This window comes from Pagrus major, chromosome 12 (assembly GCF_040436345.1).
Source record: "Pagrus major chromosome 12, Pma_NU_1.0".
Taxonomy (NCBI): domain Eukaryota; kingdom Metazoa; phylum Chordata; class Actinopteri; order Spariformes; family Sparidae; genus Pagrus; species Pagrus major.
This window is the reverse complement of record NC_133226.1, coordinates 1274226-1290793: the sequence shown is the minus strand read 5'-3', so window position 1 is coordinate 1290793 and position 16568 is coordinate 1274226. Positions and strand designations below refer to the sequence as shown.

Sequence of the window (16568 nt, the reverse complement as noted above, 5' to 3'; positions counted from 1 at the left end):
CTGACAGAGCCTGAGCAACTTTGCAAAGAAGAATGGAGTAAAATTGCAGTGTCTAGATGTGCAGGCCTGATTGAGACCTATCCATACAGACTCAGTGCTGTGATTGTGGCCAAAGGTGCATCTACTAAATACTGACTTGAAGGGGGTGAATATGTATGCTATCATTTATTTTACATTTTAAATTTTTAAATAATTGATGTAGGGTTCTCTAAAAATGGGTAAAAACATTCATTTTTATTTTACTTTGTTTCTGTAATCTTAGTGATAGCAAAAACATGCAGTCTTTCCCTTTATACTGCTTCTAGAACACAGAGTAGAATAGGACTCAATTTCCCAGAATCCTCTGTTTTCCTGGTCGTACAAGAGTCGTGTTTAAATTAATATTGTTTTATATTAACTCTGTAATTCATGTCTTATATTGTTTAAAAGTATTATATTGTCTTTTAAAACTTGATAAAGGTTAAGTTTTTTTTGTTTAATACTAACTATTGTTTTTTTTCGCGGGAGGAAGTATCCCAGAGTTCCCCGGGACACAGGAGAGCTGGCTGTGTTTTTCCTCGGCAGAGAGAGAAAAAGTCAATGTTTGGAGACTTGAACTTAATGTTGGCCCAGATATTAGACTGCCCAGAGAGACTTAATCGTGCAGAGTATTCTTTTTCACGTATCTCAGTTGACTGTGTTTAGTGTGGACGACGGCAAAGTTTTCTTTTCTCGAGCCAGGACTGCGTGGTCTCCGCCATTAGCTCCTACATTAGCTCTGTTAAGAGTTAGCTCGGTGGCAAAGAACCAGCCTGCTGCGCAACACGGACTTGAGGACGTTTCCACTCCACATTCGTGAGGGTCGAGAGGACGGAGCGGACAGCGGACGAGGTGACGCAGATAACGAGGACGTGTCGGACGGTAGCCTGGGCTGCGGGAGTCGTCACGGGGCTGTCTGGACATCGCTCTGCTGCCTGGCTGGCTAACGCCATTTTGCATCTACAACGGGAGGTTGCGTGAGTACTTGACATTGGACCGAGAAACGAGTGCAGGATAGCGGCACGGGACTGTGTTAAAGCAGACTGTGAACTGTCCCGGTTTCTAAGTTTAACTTTTCATGACTGGATAACAATTTTCATGTGCACCAACGCTACGAATGGGCCCCAACGGTTAGGAAAATTATCCAAGCGCTTGGGTTAGACTTTTCATAGTACCATTATCATTTATTTTATTTCTATGTGAACTGTGAAAATACTCTGGTACAGGTGTGGGTACTATTACTGTGTTTTGAGTACACGAAAGCACTCTCTTCTGATTTTTCTGATATTTCTATTCATTCAGGTGATTGATATTATATGTTGCACATTCAATAGGTGTGAATACAGTTAAAATATTAGGAACACATCTAATTATTTCATAAGTGAATGGTTTATTAAAGGAGAACCACAATTTGATTTAGTTTACAAATAAGCTAAAAATATCATAGGGATATTTTCATTAAAAAGGTTGAGTTTGAGCTCAAAGTAAAACATTTCAGTTCATTGATATAAGAGAACAATAAGGGTTAAAAGTGAACTCTTGAGTAAAAATTACATCTTTTGAGTAAGAATTATATCTACCTACATTTCTCATATAGGTGTGTTGAAGAAAACTTAAACTGTTCTATTGATCTAAAAGGGTAAGAGGATGAGCATATTAATGCTTTAGGTAATAACTGTCTTGATTTAAAGCATACAAGCATTTTGTTTGTTGTTTTCTATTTACTATCCATCTCTGAAGCATTTCTACTTTAAAGGTATTATTCCAAAGATCTCAAGGGTTTAAAGGAAAATAAATGTTTGTGTTCTACCTTTACATATTGTGGTTTAACATTCTTTTAGAGTAAACTATGTTTACATGAGTTCTGAGGGCTTACATGATTTTTGCTAGAACATAGCATAGTAAGTTTTCAGTGGAGGCACCGCGTTAGTTACATGATATTTTCCCTTTCTTTTTCCACTCAAGTGATAAAGTCCCTTGCTTAATTCAGTAGAGAAGAACCACAGCAAATTCACCATCTTTAGCTGAGCACCTAGGACCTGTTTTATTCTTATTGGGTGTGACCTCAGTGTAGAATTATAAACACTAAGGAAAAAGGGGTTACATTTTGGAGGCACCGCTGGGATAGGTTTTTTTTTTATTTACTACACAGGGACAGTGTGTTTAATAGTGAGTTTTACTGAAAACAGTGAAGTTTTTTTGTGTGATCTTATTGTCGAGTGCTTGTATTGTTTCACAACATGGAGCTAAATAAGGCTGTGGAATGGAGCAGGGAAGTGAACGTTAGTCCCTCTCGTGCCATTGTATTGAGTAATGTGCCCATAGATGTAGTGGATGACACCATTATGAAAGTGTTGGACACAGTGAAGGTTTTCGGTCGCACTAGGCTTTGTGGACGGCGTGGAGACACCACCGGTCTAAAGCTGTTCATACTAGTGGAGATTAGAACTGACATAGATCCTGATAGTGTACCCCCTGAAATAGGCATTGAAGGAGAAGCTGGGCCTTGGACTGTGCACTTAGTTCAGAGTCTAGTTGTTCAGGGTCCTGATGCAGATTTTCAGTCAAAGTTGCTAGCCCTATTACAGCAAGAAGGTAAAACCCTTGAGGACATTAGGCCCATGGTATCTGAAGAACCACCTCCAAAATCAGATCTGAACACAGATTTAGTGAATGCTATTGGTAAGCTGGTAGACAAGTGTTGTCAGGGGCCCGCTGATGGTCCTGGGTACAGAAAGCTGAGATTGTTTTCTGGTTTGAGACCTGTTCCATCAGGCGAAGAAGAATACGATGCCTGGATGGAGCAGGCCACTCAAATGATTAGTGAGTGGCAGTGTAGTGATGCAGTGAAGAAGCAGCGCATTGTTGAAAGTTTAAAGGGACCTGCTGCTGATATTGTTAGGTTTCTGAAGATCAGCAATCCCTCTGCTACCGCCACAGATTATTTGGTTGCACTGGAGACAGCCTATGGCACTACGGAGAGTGGGCCAGATCTCATGGCTAAGTTCAGGCACACTTATCAAGAAGATGGAGAGACACTATCTGCCTTCCTGTATCGGTTGGACAAGCTACTCCATCGAGCCCTACTTAAAGGTGGCATTGAGTCTGCAGGCATGAACAGAGCACGGATGGAGCAACTGGTTAAAGGTGCTTTGACCACTGACATGGTTGCGTTACGTGTTAAATTGAGCCACACTCTACAGAACCCTCCTTCTTTTTCCCAACTGATGAAAGAAGTGAGAGAAGAGGAGAACTGGATCAGGGGTCGAGAAAGTGTGAAAACAACAGCTAAAGTTAACACTTCAACTGTTCCTGATACATCTTCAGTTTCTGGATTGGACAGTCTGAAACAAGAAGTCAAAGAGCTGTCTTCACAGGTGTCTAGACTACTGAGTGTAGCTACTGTGACTCCTAGCCCTGACGTGTCAAAGAACAAGATGGGATCTAATATGTGTGGGTCAGAGGTTGCTGCTCAGAGTGCCTCACCTAAAGTCAAGATCTCTAAGTCCCCTACATCAGACATCTTTTGTTATAAGTGTGGTGAAGATGGGCATACAAGGAGGGAATGCCAAGGCTCTGAGGACTTGAGAAAAGTTAACCAGAAGCTGCTGAGAATGCATAAGAAACAGGGAAACTCTGCCGGAGCTCGGTGAAGGAACGGCACAGGGCTCCAAAGGAATTTCGTTCCACAAATTGTTCATCTGCTGAAACTTCCAACTTGCCACAAGGTTTGGTAGGACCCACATCTGTTGTACCTGTGTTGATAGAGGGAGTGTATGCAAAAGCGTTGTTAGATAGTGGATCACAAGTCACTATTTTGTACAGGAGCTTTTATAACACTTACATGAAACATTTAGCTGTTCAGCCTATTGAGAATCTTGAGATATGGGGGTTAAGTTCTCACAAATACCCTTATGATGGTTACCTACCAATCAGGCTTGAGTTCACTGAAAGTGTGGCTGGCGTGCCCCAGACTGTTGACACATTGGCCTTGGTGTGTCCAGACCCTGTAAAGGATGAAGGCATAGCTCTTCTTGTAGGCACAAACACCAATCTAGTGAGGCAGTTGTTTGACTCCTGTAAACAGGAAGCAGGTGACAGATTTTTGAGCACTTTAAATATTCATCCATTGATCAGAGATGCTTATCAGTCCCTTGCACGTACTGATGTCTCACCTGAGGAGACTGAAAAGCATGGAACTGTGTGGTTCATGCAGCATAGGCCATTGACTCTTCAACCAGGAAGAGAGTTACATGTTACAGGCATAGCCAAGTTCCCTGGTGAATTTAATGACAAGTTAGCACTTGTAGAGCAACCTAAAGACTCGTCAGATGGTAAGCTCCAGGTGAGACCTGAAGTACACCCAGCATCAGTTGCGTACAACAAACGCATCACAGTGACTCTCAAAAACACCTCAACCGAGGAGATTGTCCTGAAGCGGGGGACTCCCCTGGCTCACATTTTTCCTGTTGCAATGGTGCCACAAGTGGCCACCAGGACAGAAGAGGAATCACCCAACACACTCACCCTTTCCTCTTTTGATTTTGGCAATTCTCCGATGCCCGAAGATGCTAAAAGTCGTCTCTGCCATAAAATGTTGGAGAGGAAAGATGTCTTTTCATGCCATGAGTGGGACGTGGGGTGTTCAAAGAGTACAAAACATGACATTAGATTAACAGACACAAGACCCTTCAGAGAAAGATCTCGGCGCTTGCCACCTGCTGATCTGGAGGATGTTCGCAAACATCTGCAGGAACTTAAAGGGAATGGCATCATCTCGGAGTCCCGAAGTCCCTACGCTTCCCCGATTGTGGTGGTTCGCAAGAAGTCTGGGAAAGTAAGAATGTGTGTCGATTATAGAACTTTGAATCAGCGAACTATACCAGACCAGTATACTGTTCCGAGAGTTGAAGATGCGCTTCACTCATTGACTGGAAGCAAATGGTTCAGTGTCTTAGACTTGAGAAGCGGATACTATCAAATCCCAATGAGTGAGACCGACAAGGAAAAGACAGCCTTCATATGTCCCCTGGGCTTTTATCAATTTGAACGAATGCCCCAAGGAATCTCAGGAGCACCTGCAACATTCCAGAGAGTGATGGAACGAACCATTGGAGATATGAACTTTCTGGAGGTTCTAGTGTATCTGGATGATTTGATCGTTTTTGGTAAAACCATCGAGGAACATGAAGAGAGGTTGTTGAAAGTCCTTGACAGACTGAAAGAAGAGGGTCTAAAGCTGTCGTTGGATAAGTGCCAGTTCGGCAGAACATCCGTCACTTATGTGGGGCACATAGTGTCAAAAGATGGAATTGCCACGGATCCGTCAAAGATAGAGGCTGTTGTTTCCTGGCCCAGACCCAAGGTAGTAACAGAGCTCAGATCCTTTTTGGGGTTCTGTGGCTACTATCGCCGTTTCGTGAGAGATTTTTCTAAACTGTGTCGACCTCTAAATGAGTTGCTTCAAGGGTATCCATCTAGTTCCCGATCAAAGAAAGTGAAAGCTGGGCAGCCAGTCGAACACAAGTTCCTTTTCAAGCCCTCAGAACCTTTCGGGTCCAGGTGGAGTGAGCGCTGTGAAAGTGCCTTCCAAGAGCTTAAAACCCGGTTGACGCAGGCACCCGTATTAGCTTTTGCCGACCCCCAGAGATCATACGTCTTGCATGTTGATGCTAGTACAGATGGCCTTGGTGGCGTGTTGTATCAGCAATATGAAGAAGGACTGCGGCCAGTTGCGTTCATTAGCCGAAGCCTGTCACCCTCTGAGAAAAACTATCCCGCACATAAACTAGAGTTTTTAGCTCTGAAGTGGGCCGTGGTGGACAGACTACATGACTACTTGTATGGTGTGGAGTTTGAAGTGAGAACTGACAACAATCCCTTGACCTATATTTTGACTTCGGCAAAACTTGATGCCACTGGGCACAGATGGTTATCGGCTTTGTCCACTTACAACTTTAGCCTTAAATATAGGCCAGGGCGAAATAACATCGATGCAGACTCGCTATCCAGGCGTCCCCATCCAAGTTTGTCTGATGCTGGTGAATGGCATGAGATACCTGTTCCTGGAGTGCGAGCACTTTGTCAGTCTGCCTCAACAGGGAAAGGAGCAAGCCATCTCTCCTATCCATGTGTCATTCAGCAGATCGGTACTCATGTCTCCGCTTTGCCCAAAGCATTTTGTCAGACCGCAGCTGTAGTGACAGATCAACTGCCAAAGTTCAGCCCAAGTGAACTGCTAGCTGCTCAGAAAAATGAACCTTGCACACGAGAGGTGTTGTTTGCTGTACAGCAGCGCAAAACTGCAGATAGCATTCAGTTAGATCATCCTGACCTCAGACTTTTCAAAAGAGAATGGGATAAGTTGTCAGTTGAACAAGAGCTACTGCACCGAACATTGAAGTTGTCTGATGGACGTATCAGAAAGCAGCTTGTACTTCCTAAACAGTTTCACAGTTTTGTCCTGAACTCCTTGCATGATCAGACTGGACATTTAGGTTGTGATAAGACATATGCTCTAGTCCGCGACAGATTTTTCTGGCCCCGCATGAAAGTGGACGTTGAATCTCACTGTAAGACATGTGAGCGGTGCATAAAGAGGAAGACCTTGCCACAAAAAGCTGCACCATTGTCACACATGCACAGCTCAGGTCCCCTTGATCTTGTATGCATTGATTTTTTATCCATTGAACCTGACAGCAGGAATGTGTGCAATGTTTTAGTAGTAACAGATCACTTTACGCGTTATGCGCAAGCTTTCCCTACACGTGATCAGAAAGCCATAACCGTAGCAAAAACACTGTGGGAGAGGTACTTCATCCATTACGGTCTTCCCACTCGCATACATTCAGATCAGGGGAGGGATTTTGAAAGTCAGCTGGTAAAAGAGATGTTGACAATGTTAGGTGTAAAGAAATCCCGAACTTCTCCCTACCATCCCCAAGGTGATCCACAACCGGAAAGGTTTAACCGGACACTTTTGAACATGTTAGGAACTTTGGACCCGAGTCAAAAGCAGAAGTGGAGTCAACACATAGCCCACCTTGTGCACGCTTATAACTGTACTCCAAACGAAGCCACTGGGTTCTCCCCATACTTTCTCATGTTTGGAAGAGAAGCAAGACTGCCCGTGGATGTTTGTTTTGGTGTGTCTGCAGATGGTACATCAACGGCTTCACATACCAAGTATGTATCCAAGATGAAAAAGGAGCTTCATGCAGCATATCAGTTGGCCCAGAGCACAGCTGACAAGATGAATCAAGGGAATAAAGACAGGTATGATCAGAAGGTGAGATACCACTGTCTGAACCCTGGAGATAGGGTGCTAATCCGTAATCTTGGTCTAAAAGGAAAACAGAAGTTGGCTGATCGTTGGGGTGCGAATCCTTACCTTGTTGATAGCCAGATGTCGGACCTCCCAGTGTATCGACTAAAACCAGTGGACGGCAATGGACCAGTCAAGGTGATGCATCGGAATCACATCCTGCCCTTAGGACAAGATGTTAGATTGAGTGCTGAAGACATTCCCAAGCCTGCTTGTTCTCCAAGAGCTATGAGGCGAAGGAAGGCTAAAGAAAAGAGTAAAACTCCTGCCCAAGTTTTAGACCTTGCATCTGATGAACCACAGAGACAGTATTGTTCGTCAGACTCAGAATCTGAGTTTGGATGCTATTTTGAAGATGTGAACATGATTGAGACAGAGAAACCAGGTTCTCAAGAACTGTTATCTTCAGAGCGTGATGAGCCGACCATGGAGTCGGGTGTTGACTTATCAGTAGTGGAGATTGAGCCAGTTGCTGATTTGTCAGTGGTATTGTCTGAACACACTGATGGTTTGCCAGTAGCGTTGAGTGAATCCCCTACTGATGTGCCAGGAGAGTCTGAGTTTCCTGTTGACCTACCAGTAATAGCTGATGCTGATGTGGAAGTAAATCATAGTGAACCTGTAGAAGACACAGACAGAGTTCAGAATGATGTGCCCCCAGAGGTAGCAAATGTAGGTGTTGAATTCCCGTGTGTACTTAGAAGGTCAGAGAGAGAGAGAAAACCTGCAGAGAAGTTTACCTATGATACTTTAGGAGAGCCCACTAGAGAAACTGTGACGGCCCCGAAGAGTTCTAGTGTACAGTCAGTGTATGTGGGTAGTATCCTGTTTCCTGATCGTTATAATAGCTCACATGTGTGGTGGTGTACACCTCAAGCTTTATGTAGAACTTGTGTGAGTTTACCAACACTCTTGCCTTGCACTTAAAATAATGTACCCCAATTACTGTATGTATACATCTGGTTTCATCTTGAGTGGGTGTATAGGACAGCATGGGGGCATGCTGACATTTGGTGGGGGGAGTGTGTAGGGTTCTCTAAAAATGGGTAAAAACATTCATTTTTATTTTACTTTGTTTCTGTAATCTTAGTGATAGCAAAAACATGCAGTCTTTCCCTTTATACTGCTTCTAGAACACAGAGTAGAATAGGACTCAATTTCCCAGAATCCTCTGTTTTCCTGGTCGTACAAGAGTCGTGTTTAAATTAATATTGTTTTATATTAACTCTGTAATTCATGTCTTATATTGTTTAAAAGTATTATATTGTCTTTTAAAACTTGATAAAGGTTAAGTTTTTTTTGTTTAATACTAACTATTGTTTTTTTCGCGGGAGGAAGTATCCCAGAGTTCCCCGGGACACAGGAGAGCTGGCTGTGTTTTTCCTCGGCAGAGAGAGAAAAAGTCAATGTTTGGAGACTTGAACTTAATGTTGGCCCAGATATTAGACTGCCCAGAGAGACTTAATCGTGCAGAGTATTCTTTTTCACGTATCTCAGTTGACTGTGTTTAGTGTGGACGACGGCAAAGTTTTCTTTTCTCGAGCCAGGACTGCGTGGTCTCCGCCATTAGCTCCTACATTAGCTCTGTTAAGAGTTAGCTCGGTGGCAAAGAACCAGCCTGCTGCGCAACACGGACTTGAGGACGTTTCCACTCCACATTCGTGAGGGTCGAGAGGACGGAGCGGACAGCGGACGAGGTGACGCAGATAACGAGGACGTGTCGGACGGTAGCCTGGGCTGCGGGAGTCGTCACGGGGCTGTCTGGACATCGCTCTGCTGCCTGGCTGGCTAACGCCATTTTGCATCTACAACGGGAGGTTGCGTGAGTACTTGACATTGGACCGAGAAACGAGTGCAGGATAGCGGCACGGGACTGTGTTAAAGCAGACTGTGAACTGTCCCGGTTTCTAAGTTTAACTTTTCATGACTGGATAACAATTTTCATGTGCACCAACGCTACGAATGGGCCCCAACGGTTAGGAAAATTATCCAAGCGCTTGGGTTAGACTTTTCATAGTACCATTATCATTTATTTTATTTCTATGTGAACTGTGAAAATACTCTGGTACAGGTGTGGGTACTATTACTGTGTTTTGAGTACACGAAAGCACTCTCTTCTGATTTTTCTGATATTTCTATTCATTCAGGTGATTGATATTATATGTTGCACATTCAATAGGTGTGAATACAGTTAAAATATTAGGAACACATCTAATTATTTCATAAGTGAATGGTTTATTAAAGGAGAACCACAATTTGATTTAGTTTACAAATAAGCTAAAAATATCATAGGGATATTTTCATTAAAAAGGTTGAGTTTGAGCTCAAAGTAAAACATTTCAGTTCATTGATATAAGAGAACAATAAGGGTTAAAAGTGAACTCTTGAGTAAAAATTACATCTTTTGAGTAAGAATTATATCTACCTACATTTCTCATATAGGTGTGTTGAAGAAAACTTAAACTGTTCTATTGATCTAAAAGGGTAAGAGGATGAGCATATTAATGCTTTAGGTAATAACTGTCTTGATTTAAAGCATACAAGCATTTTGTTTGTTGTTTTCTATTTACTATCCATCTCTGAAGCATTTCTACTTTAAAGGTATTATTCCAAAGATCTCAAGGGTTTAAAGGAAAATAAATGTTTGTGTTCTACCTTTACATATTGTGGTTTAACATTCTTTTAGAGTAAACTATGTTTACATGAGTTCTGAGGGCTTACATGATTTTTGCTAGAACATAGCATAGTAAGTTTTCAGTGGAGGCACCGCGTTAGTTACATGATATTTTCCCTTTCTTTTTCCACTCAAGTGATAAAGTCCCTTGCTTAATTCAGTAGAGAAGAACCACAGCAAATTCACCATCTTTAGCTGAGCACCTAGGACCTGTTTTATTCTTATTGGGTGTGACCTCAGTGTAGAATTATAAACACTAAGGAAAAAGGGGTTACATTGACATTAATTTGTAGAATTATGTTTTCACTTTGAAAAGTGAAACATCTCTCTACATCTCATCTCTTCGTACATTTTTTGTTTTGTATATTTATTGTATATTGACCATGAGTCCATTTGTAAAAGCAATAAACAGGAAAAACATTTAAGGGGGTGAATACTTTTTATAGGCACTGTATGAAAAGGCATGAGCAGGACAACCCTGAAAAAGGGAATGATTTTGCATGTGGTTGCCACAGACAATTGCTCTCTCCTTATCCTTCCTGACTTATTCTTCTCTAGTTTTGTGTTCTGTTTGTGTCATTGTCACTACTGGTAGTATGAGGCGGTACTTGCAGCCCAATCAGGTTACACAGGTGGTCCAGCTCCTCCATGATGGCACATGCAAATGTGCGGTCACAAGAAGGTTTGCTGTGTCTCCCAGCCACAGTCTCAAGAGCACGAAGAAGATACCAGAAGACCGGCCATTACACGAGTAGAGCTGGACAGGGCCGTGGAAGGGTATTAACCCAGCAGCAGGACCAATATCTGCTACTTTGTGTGAGGAGGAACAGGAGAAGCACTGCCAGAGCCCTACAAAATGACTTCCAGCAGGCTACTGGTGTGTATGTTTCTGACCAAACTGTCAGAAACAGACTCCATGAGGGTGGCATGAGGGCCTGACATCCTCTAGTGGGACCTGTGCTCACAGCTCAGCACCATGCAGCTCGTTTGGCATTCGCGAGAGAACACCAGAACTGGCAGGTTCGCCATTGGTGCCCTGTCCTCTTCATAAATGAGAGCAGGTTCACACTGAGCACATGTGACAGGTGTGAAAGCGTCTGGAGACACCATGGTGAATGTTATGCTGCCTGTAACGTCATCCAGCATGACCAGTTTGCCGGTGGGTCAGTGATGGTCTGGGGAGGTATATCCTTGGAGGGTCGCACAGACCTCCATGTCATAGCCAACAGTACCCTGACTGTAACTAGCTGTTGCAAGAAGTAAAGAAAAATGTAGTTTCCTGTTGCCACTAGGTAGTGCTATGACTGTAACAGAATACTGGCATGTCAATGTCTTTAGGCTGGGACTCTTATCCAACATGTGAAGTTTGGGGCAGATTTGACGGTGGAGTAATAGCAATTTCCTGTTTTATGGTGCCACTACTGTGAGAGAGACTATGCTGTGGTTAAATCAAAGTCCAGGGTTAAACCTTACACCAGTGGGGTTAATTTAGACTCCACGGGAGTGAAACTAGACTCAGAAGTTCTCCTTTGGGAGTAATTCATCCTTGACTAGATTAAATCACACTCCAGTGTGGTTAAACTAGCCTCTACTGTGCTTAAACCAGACAACTGTACTGTAGACTAAAAGGGTTCAACTTAACTTCACTACAGTTAAATCAGACTCTAGTAGGATCGAACCAGACTACACTGGGGTTAAGCCAGACTCTAAACCAGACTCCTGGGCTTTAATTGGACTAAAATGTTTAAGAACTGGAAGAACTGGACATAAACTAGGCAAAGGGCACCAGGGTTTAGCCAGAGTCTAGTTGGGGAGAACCAGTCAGATTAAAACCAGAATTCTAACTGGATTGAAACTGTCGGAGTTAAACTCTGCTAGGGTTGAATCAGACAATACTGGGTTAAATTAGACTCTAATCGGGTCAGATCAGGTCATTAGAGTGAAACTAGATTCAAATGGGATTCAACTAGACTCTAGTTTGTTTAAGGACACAGGAATTACATTAAGGAATTTTACCAGACTCCAGTGGGGTTACCTTAGACACTAGTGTGATTAAACCAGCCTTTTGGGCTGAAATAGATCTGAGATATTCTATGGGGTAAAAGCCGGGGTTTATTCACATGCTGAAAACTTTTGACCCCAGGTATGTGCTACCAACCCGCAAGTACTTTGCCGAAGTTGCCTTTCCTCACCTGTGTAAATGTACATGTGAAAAGATCGCTAGAGAGCTGGATGGGGTTTCGTTTTAATTCCACTACAACAGACCTATGGTCTAGCTGAACCACGCAGCCCTACATGAGTTTGACGTTGCATTTTATCAACAACGACTGGGCTCTGTGAAGTGTCTGCCTCCAAACAGCTTACTTCCCTAAAGACTACAGAGTGACCTAATAGCCCAGGGGCTAAAAGATGCTCTGAGCTCCTGGAACCTTGCTGAAGACACATCTGTATGACAACAGACAGCAGCACCAACATGATCAAAGCTCTGAAAGACAATGGGTGGCCAAACCTCCAGTGCTTTGGACAGACTGCACAAGGCTATAGGTAAGAGTCTAAAGGACTAATGCTGCATTCAAGTGATGTCGGAATAACGAGTTCCGCACTGGGAAAATCCACATTAACAGCCCCCTTAATGTATCATGCAATTAATTCCTTTCAATCAAATTAATACATTATTCACACAAAAAAGTTCATGCATGATTCATCATAATGGTACACATGCCCTGTGTGTGTGTGTCCTGTGTATGAGTTTGAAGGTGCACTGTTTACAATGGCAGGGCCATTTTGTTTACAATAAAAGCATTAAAATAAAGCTACACTTTGAATAATTTCTTCATCATTTGTAGTTTGTTTTTAAGAAGGGAAAAAAATCGATTGAAATAGTAAATTGAGTTTTGTGTGAAAAAATTGGAGATTACATTTTTAGGCCATATCGCCCAGCCCTACTCTCAACTGTTTTGAAGTCTTTAAATCACCTTGAAAACTCACCATGCAGTGCCCCTTTCATGGATGAGTACCTGTGGAGGTGATCAGCTGATGGCGTAGCTTCTTTCTGTGTTGGCATGTGGGTGAGAATGTTACCCTCCACAACAATGGGTTGTAACACCTGCCAATTTGTCCCATTTCAGTCCCAGCTTGTCCAATCATGCAGTTACCTCCGTAAACAAATAAATTCCTGTCCCTGTTGCTTTAATGTTTAGTTTCATGGTTACCGTAGTTGTAGTTGCATAATAGATATTAATTTTAGTATTATTGATTATTGCTAAATTTCGCTAGTGATAAATAAATTCTGTTATACGGTACAGAGCAGTTGTCTGTGAATATTTGTGCATGTGTTTTGTGATAACAGATGGTTGTGAGGGTCAGTGCTCAGATTCAGCTACTTCATTGTTCCTTTAATTTTAAATGCTTTATATTTACCTTTTAAAGTGAACATTCTTCGTTTGAGCCTGTTTGGTTATTGGTCCTTGATCCCAGGGCGGTGCCCCATTTTTAATTTATATTAATACATTTTATTATTATTTTTATTAAGAGTATTAGTAATTATTAATCGCTAATAACCAAACCTGTCCTAAAAGTATTGTAAATGACTCGCAGTCCACAGTTCCTTCAGGGCCCACCAGTGGGCCACGGCCCACTCTGTGGTAATCACTGCTCTAAACTCTCTAAAACACCTGAGTATGTTTGTGCATGATAAAAAAAAGCTCTGAGCTCCTGCCAGTCTGCATTGCAAGGAGTAAAAATAGACTAATGAATATGTTAAACAGATAAGAAGTCAATATGTCTGCTGTGCAAAATGTCTATTCCTACTCATCCATTCCAGGCAACCAACTACAACGTTTTTAGCTACAAAAAGGAGGGTGACAAAAATATGTTTTTTGCTCTAAATTACATATACATATATAATAACCATCAGTAAATAGCAGTCCCTGCCTGGCTCTCACACTTGTGGAGAGGGATGCTGTTTTCCACCAGAAAATTCACTGAAGACTCAGTCGGAAGGGCTGACCAACTCAGTGACTTTTCCACATAAAAGCTGATGATTTTTTTCTATATAAGTTGCCAGAGACAGTAAAATTTGGTAACAATAGTGGAAGGCAACAGAGACATTTGACTTTACTAATGTTGATGTTGCAGAGTTTTTTTTCCTAACAGAGGTAATGTTTCTACTCACATCAATGATGTTTTTACCCACAGTGAGGGGCATTTATAGTCAGGAAATGATGTTTCTACCCACATAAATGACATTTCTACTGAAAGTGAAACACCTCTTTCTGTAGCAGCAACATTGACCTGAGTGAGTCTTATGACGATGATGATGATGAAGATGATGATGTGCCCATGGTGATGACATATTATCCGTCATGCAGATTAATATTTACTGGGCTCTCCTTGATTCCTTGATTCCTTTCAACCTGGAGAGATTTTCTGTCTCCTCTCTGCTGTCAGAGTGAACGAGGCCCAGAGGAGCTCTATCAATTAGCAGCCTGTGTTCAGCACTCTGCAGCAATCCTGCCTTGACAGGGGTGATCAATCTCCAGTCTGCGCACGCACACACACACACACACACACACACACACACACACACACACACACACATACACACACACACACATTGCTTATCCCCAGGACAGAAGAAGCCAGCAGTCAATGAAAGGCAGACATTGCTGTTGGGAGGTTAGAATTTAAAACATATTTTCTTGTTGGCATAATGCATGATATTTACTAGGCACAACAGAAACAATGTTTCAACATACAGCAACAGTGTGTCAACCAACAGTATCAATGTTTCAACAGCAACAATGTGTCTATCAATGCGTTTCTATCAACAGTGACAGTGTCTGCATTTAGTCATTTCGAGCCCTTTCAAGTCATGAGTTCACTTCATGTATTTCAGGGCATTTTAAAGGTCCCATATTATGAAAAACTCACTTTTTCTGGGATCTTGTGTTATTTTGGGTCTATGGTGCTGGCACACGCATAAAAACTTTGAAAAAAGACCATCCGTGCTTTTTTGAGTGAGATACAGATTTCTGACGGTGTCTTGCCTGCAGTTTCCAGATGAGCGAGTCAAATTTGGCATCGGTCACCGACGTCATTGACCTACCATTTGAATATTCCCACCCACAGTGTCTCCACCCACCAGGTACAGCATTACCCTCTCGGAGATCCGCCATTACGCTATCAAAAGCACCATGTCGAAGCGCAATGAGAAGTGTTCTGTTGTTGGTTGTAAAAATCAACATAAGTGCCTATATTCTGTCCCAGCTACAGAAGAACAGAAGAGACAGTGGTTGCGTTTCATTTTTAACGACAACGTGCCGGCTACGGTTCCTGTAAGTTTGTTTGTGTGTGCTAACCACTTCACATCGGACTACTTCAGTAACGAGGGTCAGTACAAAGCTGGCTTTGCCTCGACACTGACCCTCGTAAAAGGATCAGTCCCAACCATATGGGACCCAGCAACTACACCCGCATGCTACCGCTGGCGTAAGCGGCATCCTCTCCCTGAGAGGGGCGTGTAGCAGGCAAGGCAGGCGTTGACAGACGGAGCTCATTAGCATTAAAGGTGCAGGCACAGAAACAGCCTGCTCTCAGTAGAGCTCACTTGAGCGACTTTCAGACAGCTGAAATTCAGGACCACGGATGGGTTTGGGGCAATACATTTCGAATACAGTGTTGTTGGACCTCTGACAGCTGTGTGAAATTGATGAAAAACAGTATAATATGGGACCTTTAAGATTTTTTCTGGACTTGCAGATTGCATGTATAAACAAAACTCAGCCAAAAATACACATCACTTATCAATCACCACTCCATCTTTATCTTTTAATCACGTACTATTTTGTTGAAGAGCAGATAAATTTAACTTATCGTCTGGCTTCACCTTTGTTTTTTTCTCTGACTAATCATTTTAAGATGATGAGATGCACCTAGAGCCCTGATGAAAACACCAGAAAATTACCTGCAAAACTCATTTTGAGGCCATTTGTGCCATGATATCTGTGTGCTGAGTGAAATAAATTAAGGCTGCATCTCTGGAGTAGCATGCATTGATATGCTGTGTGGTGAGTGAGGTATTTAAAAAACATCTGTTGTTTATCTACTGTATGGAAGCATTTTGCTGCCATTCAAGGGAAAAAACCAACACTACCAAGTTATAATGTAACAACGTGAAAAGTTTCATCTTATAATATGATCATTTATGTTATAAGACTGTGAAAAACTTCATGTTATAACGTGATAATTTATATTGCTATTATGTCTCATTTACACAATTGATTAAGTTCTAATTCATGTTTGGGTTGATATGTGGTAAGATTTTGCTGTTATTGAGCATGGTGGATGACATTGTGATAAGTATGTATACACTAAGGAGGATTTTAAAATGCATGGGGCTGCTCAGAGGAAATAATCAGTCCTCCTTCCTCTGAGGTAGTGTCATTTCTCATTGGTTAGCTGGAGGCACCATAGACACAAGCTACCCAGCACAGCCACTGACAGTCCTATCTTTCTACATCACAGCATTTCCTCACCAGCAAACCACGGAAG

General features: G+C 42.4%; 1 protein-coding gene across 1 annotated transcript; it reads left to right on the top strand.

The window, feature by feature from the left end:
* The first annotated feature begins 2258 nt into the window (after positions 1-2258).
* Positions 2259-3671, top strand: LOC141006196 (paraneoplastic antigen Ma1 homolog). Its single transcript, XM_073478343.1, has one exon. It carries the CDS (start codon positions 2259-2261, stop codon positions 3669-3671), a length of 1413 nt encoding a protein of 470 aa, XP_073334444.1.
* The last annotated feature ends 12897 nt before the right edge of the window (positions 3672-16568 follow it).

Excerpts from the sequence above, each read along its gene's own strand:
- LOC141006196 (XM_073478343.1), top strand. The coding sequence starts at position 2,259 with ATGGAGCTAAATAAGGCTGTGGAATGGAGCAGGGAAGTGAACGTTAGT.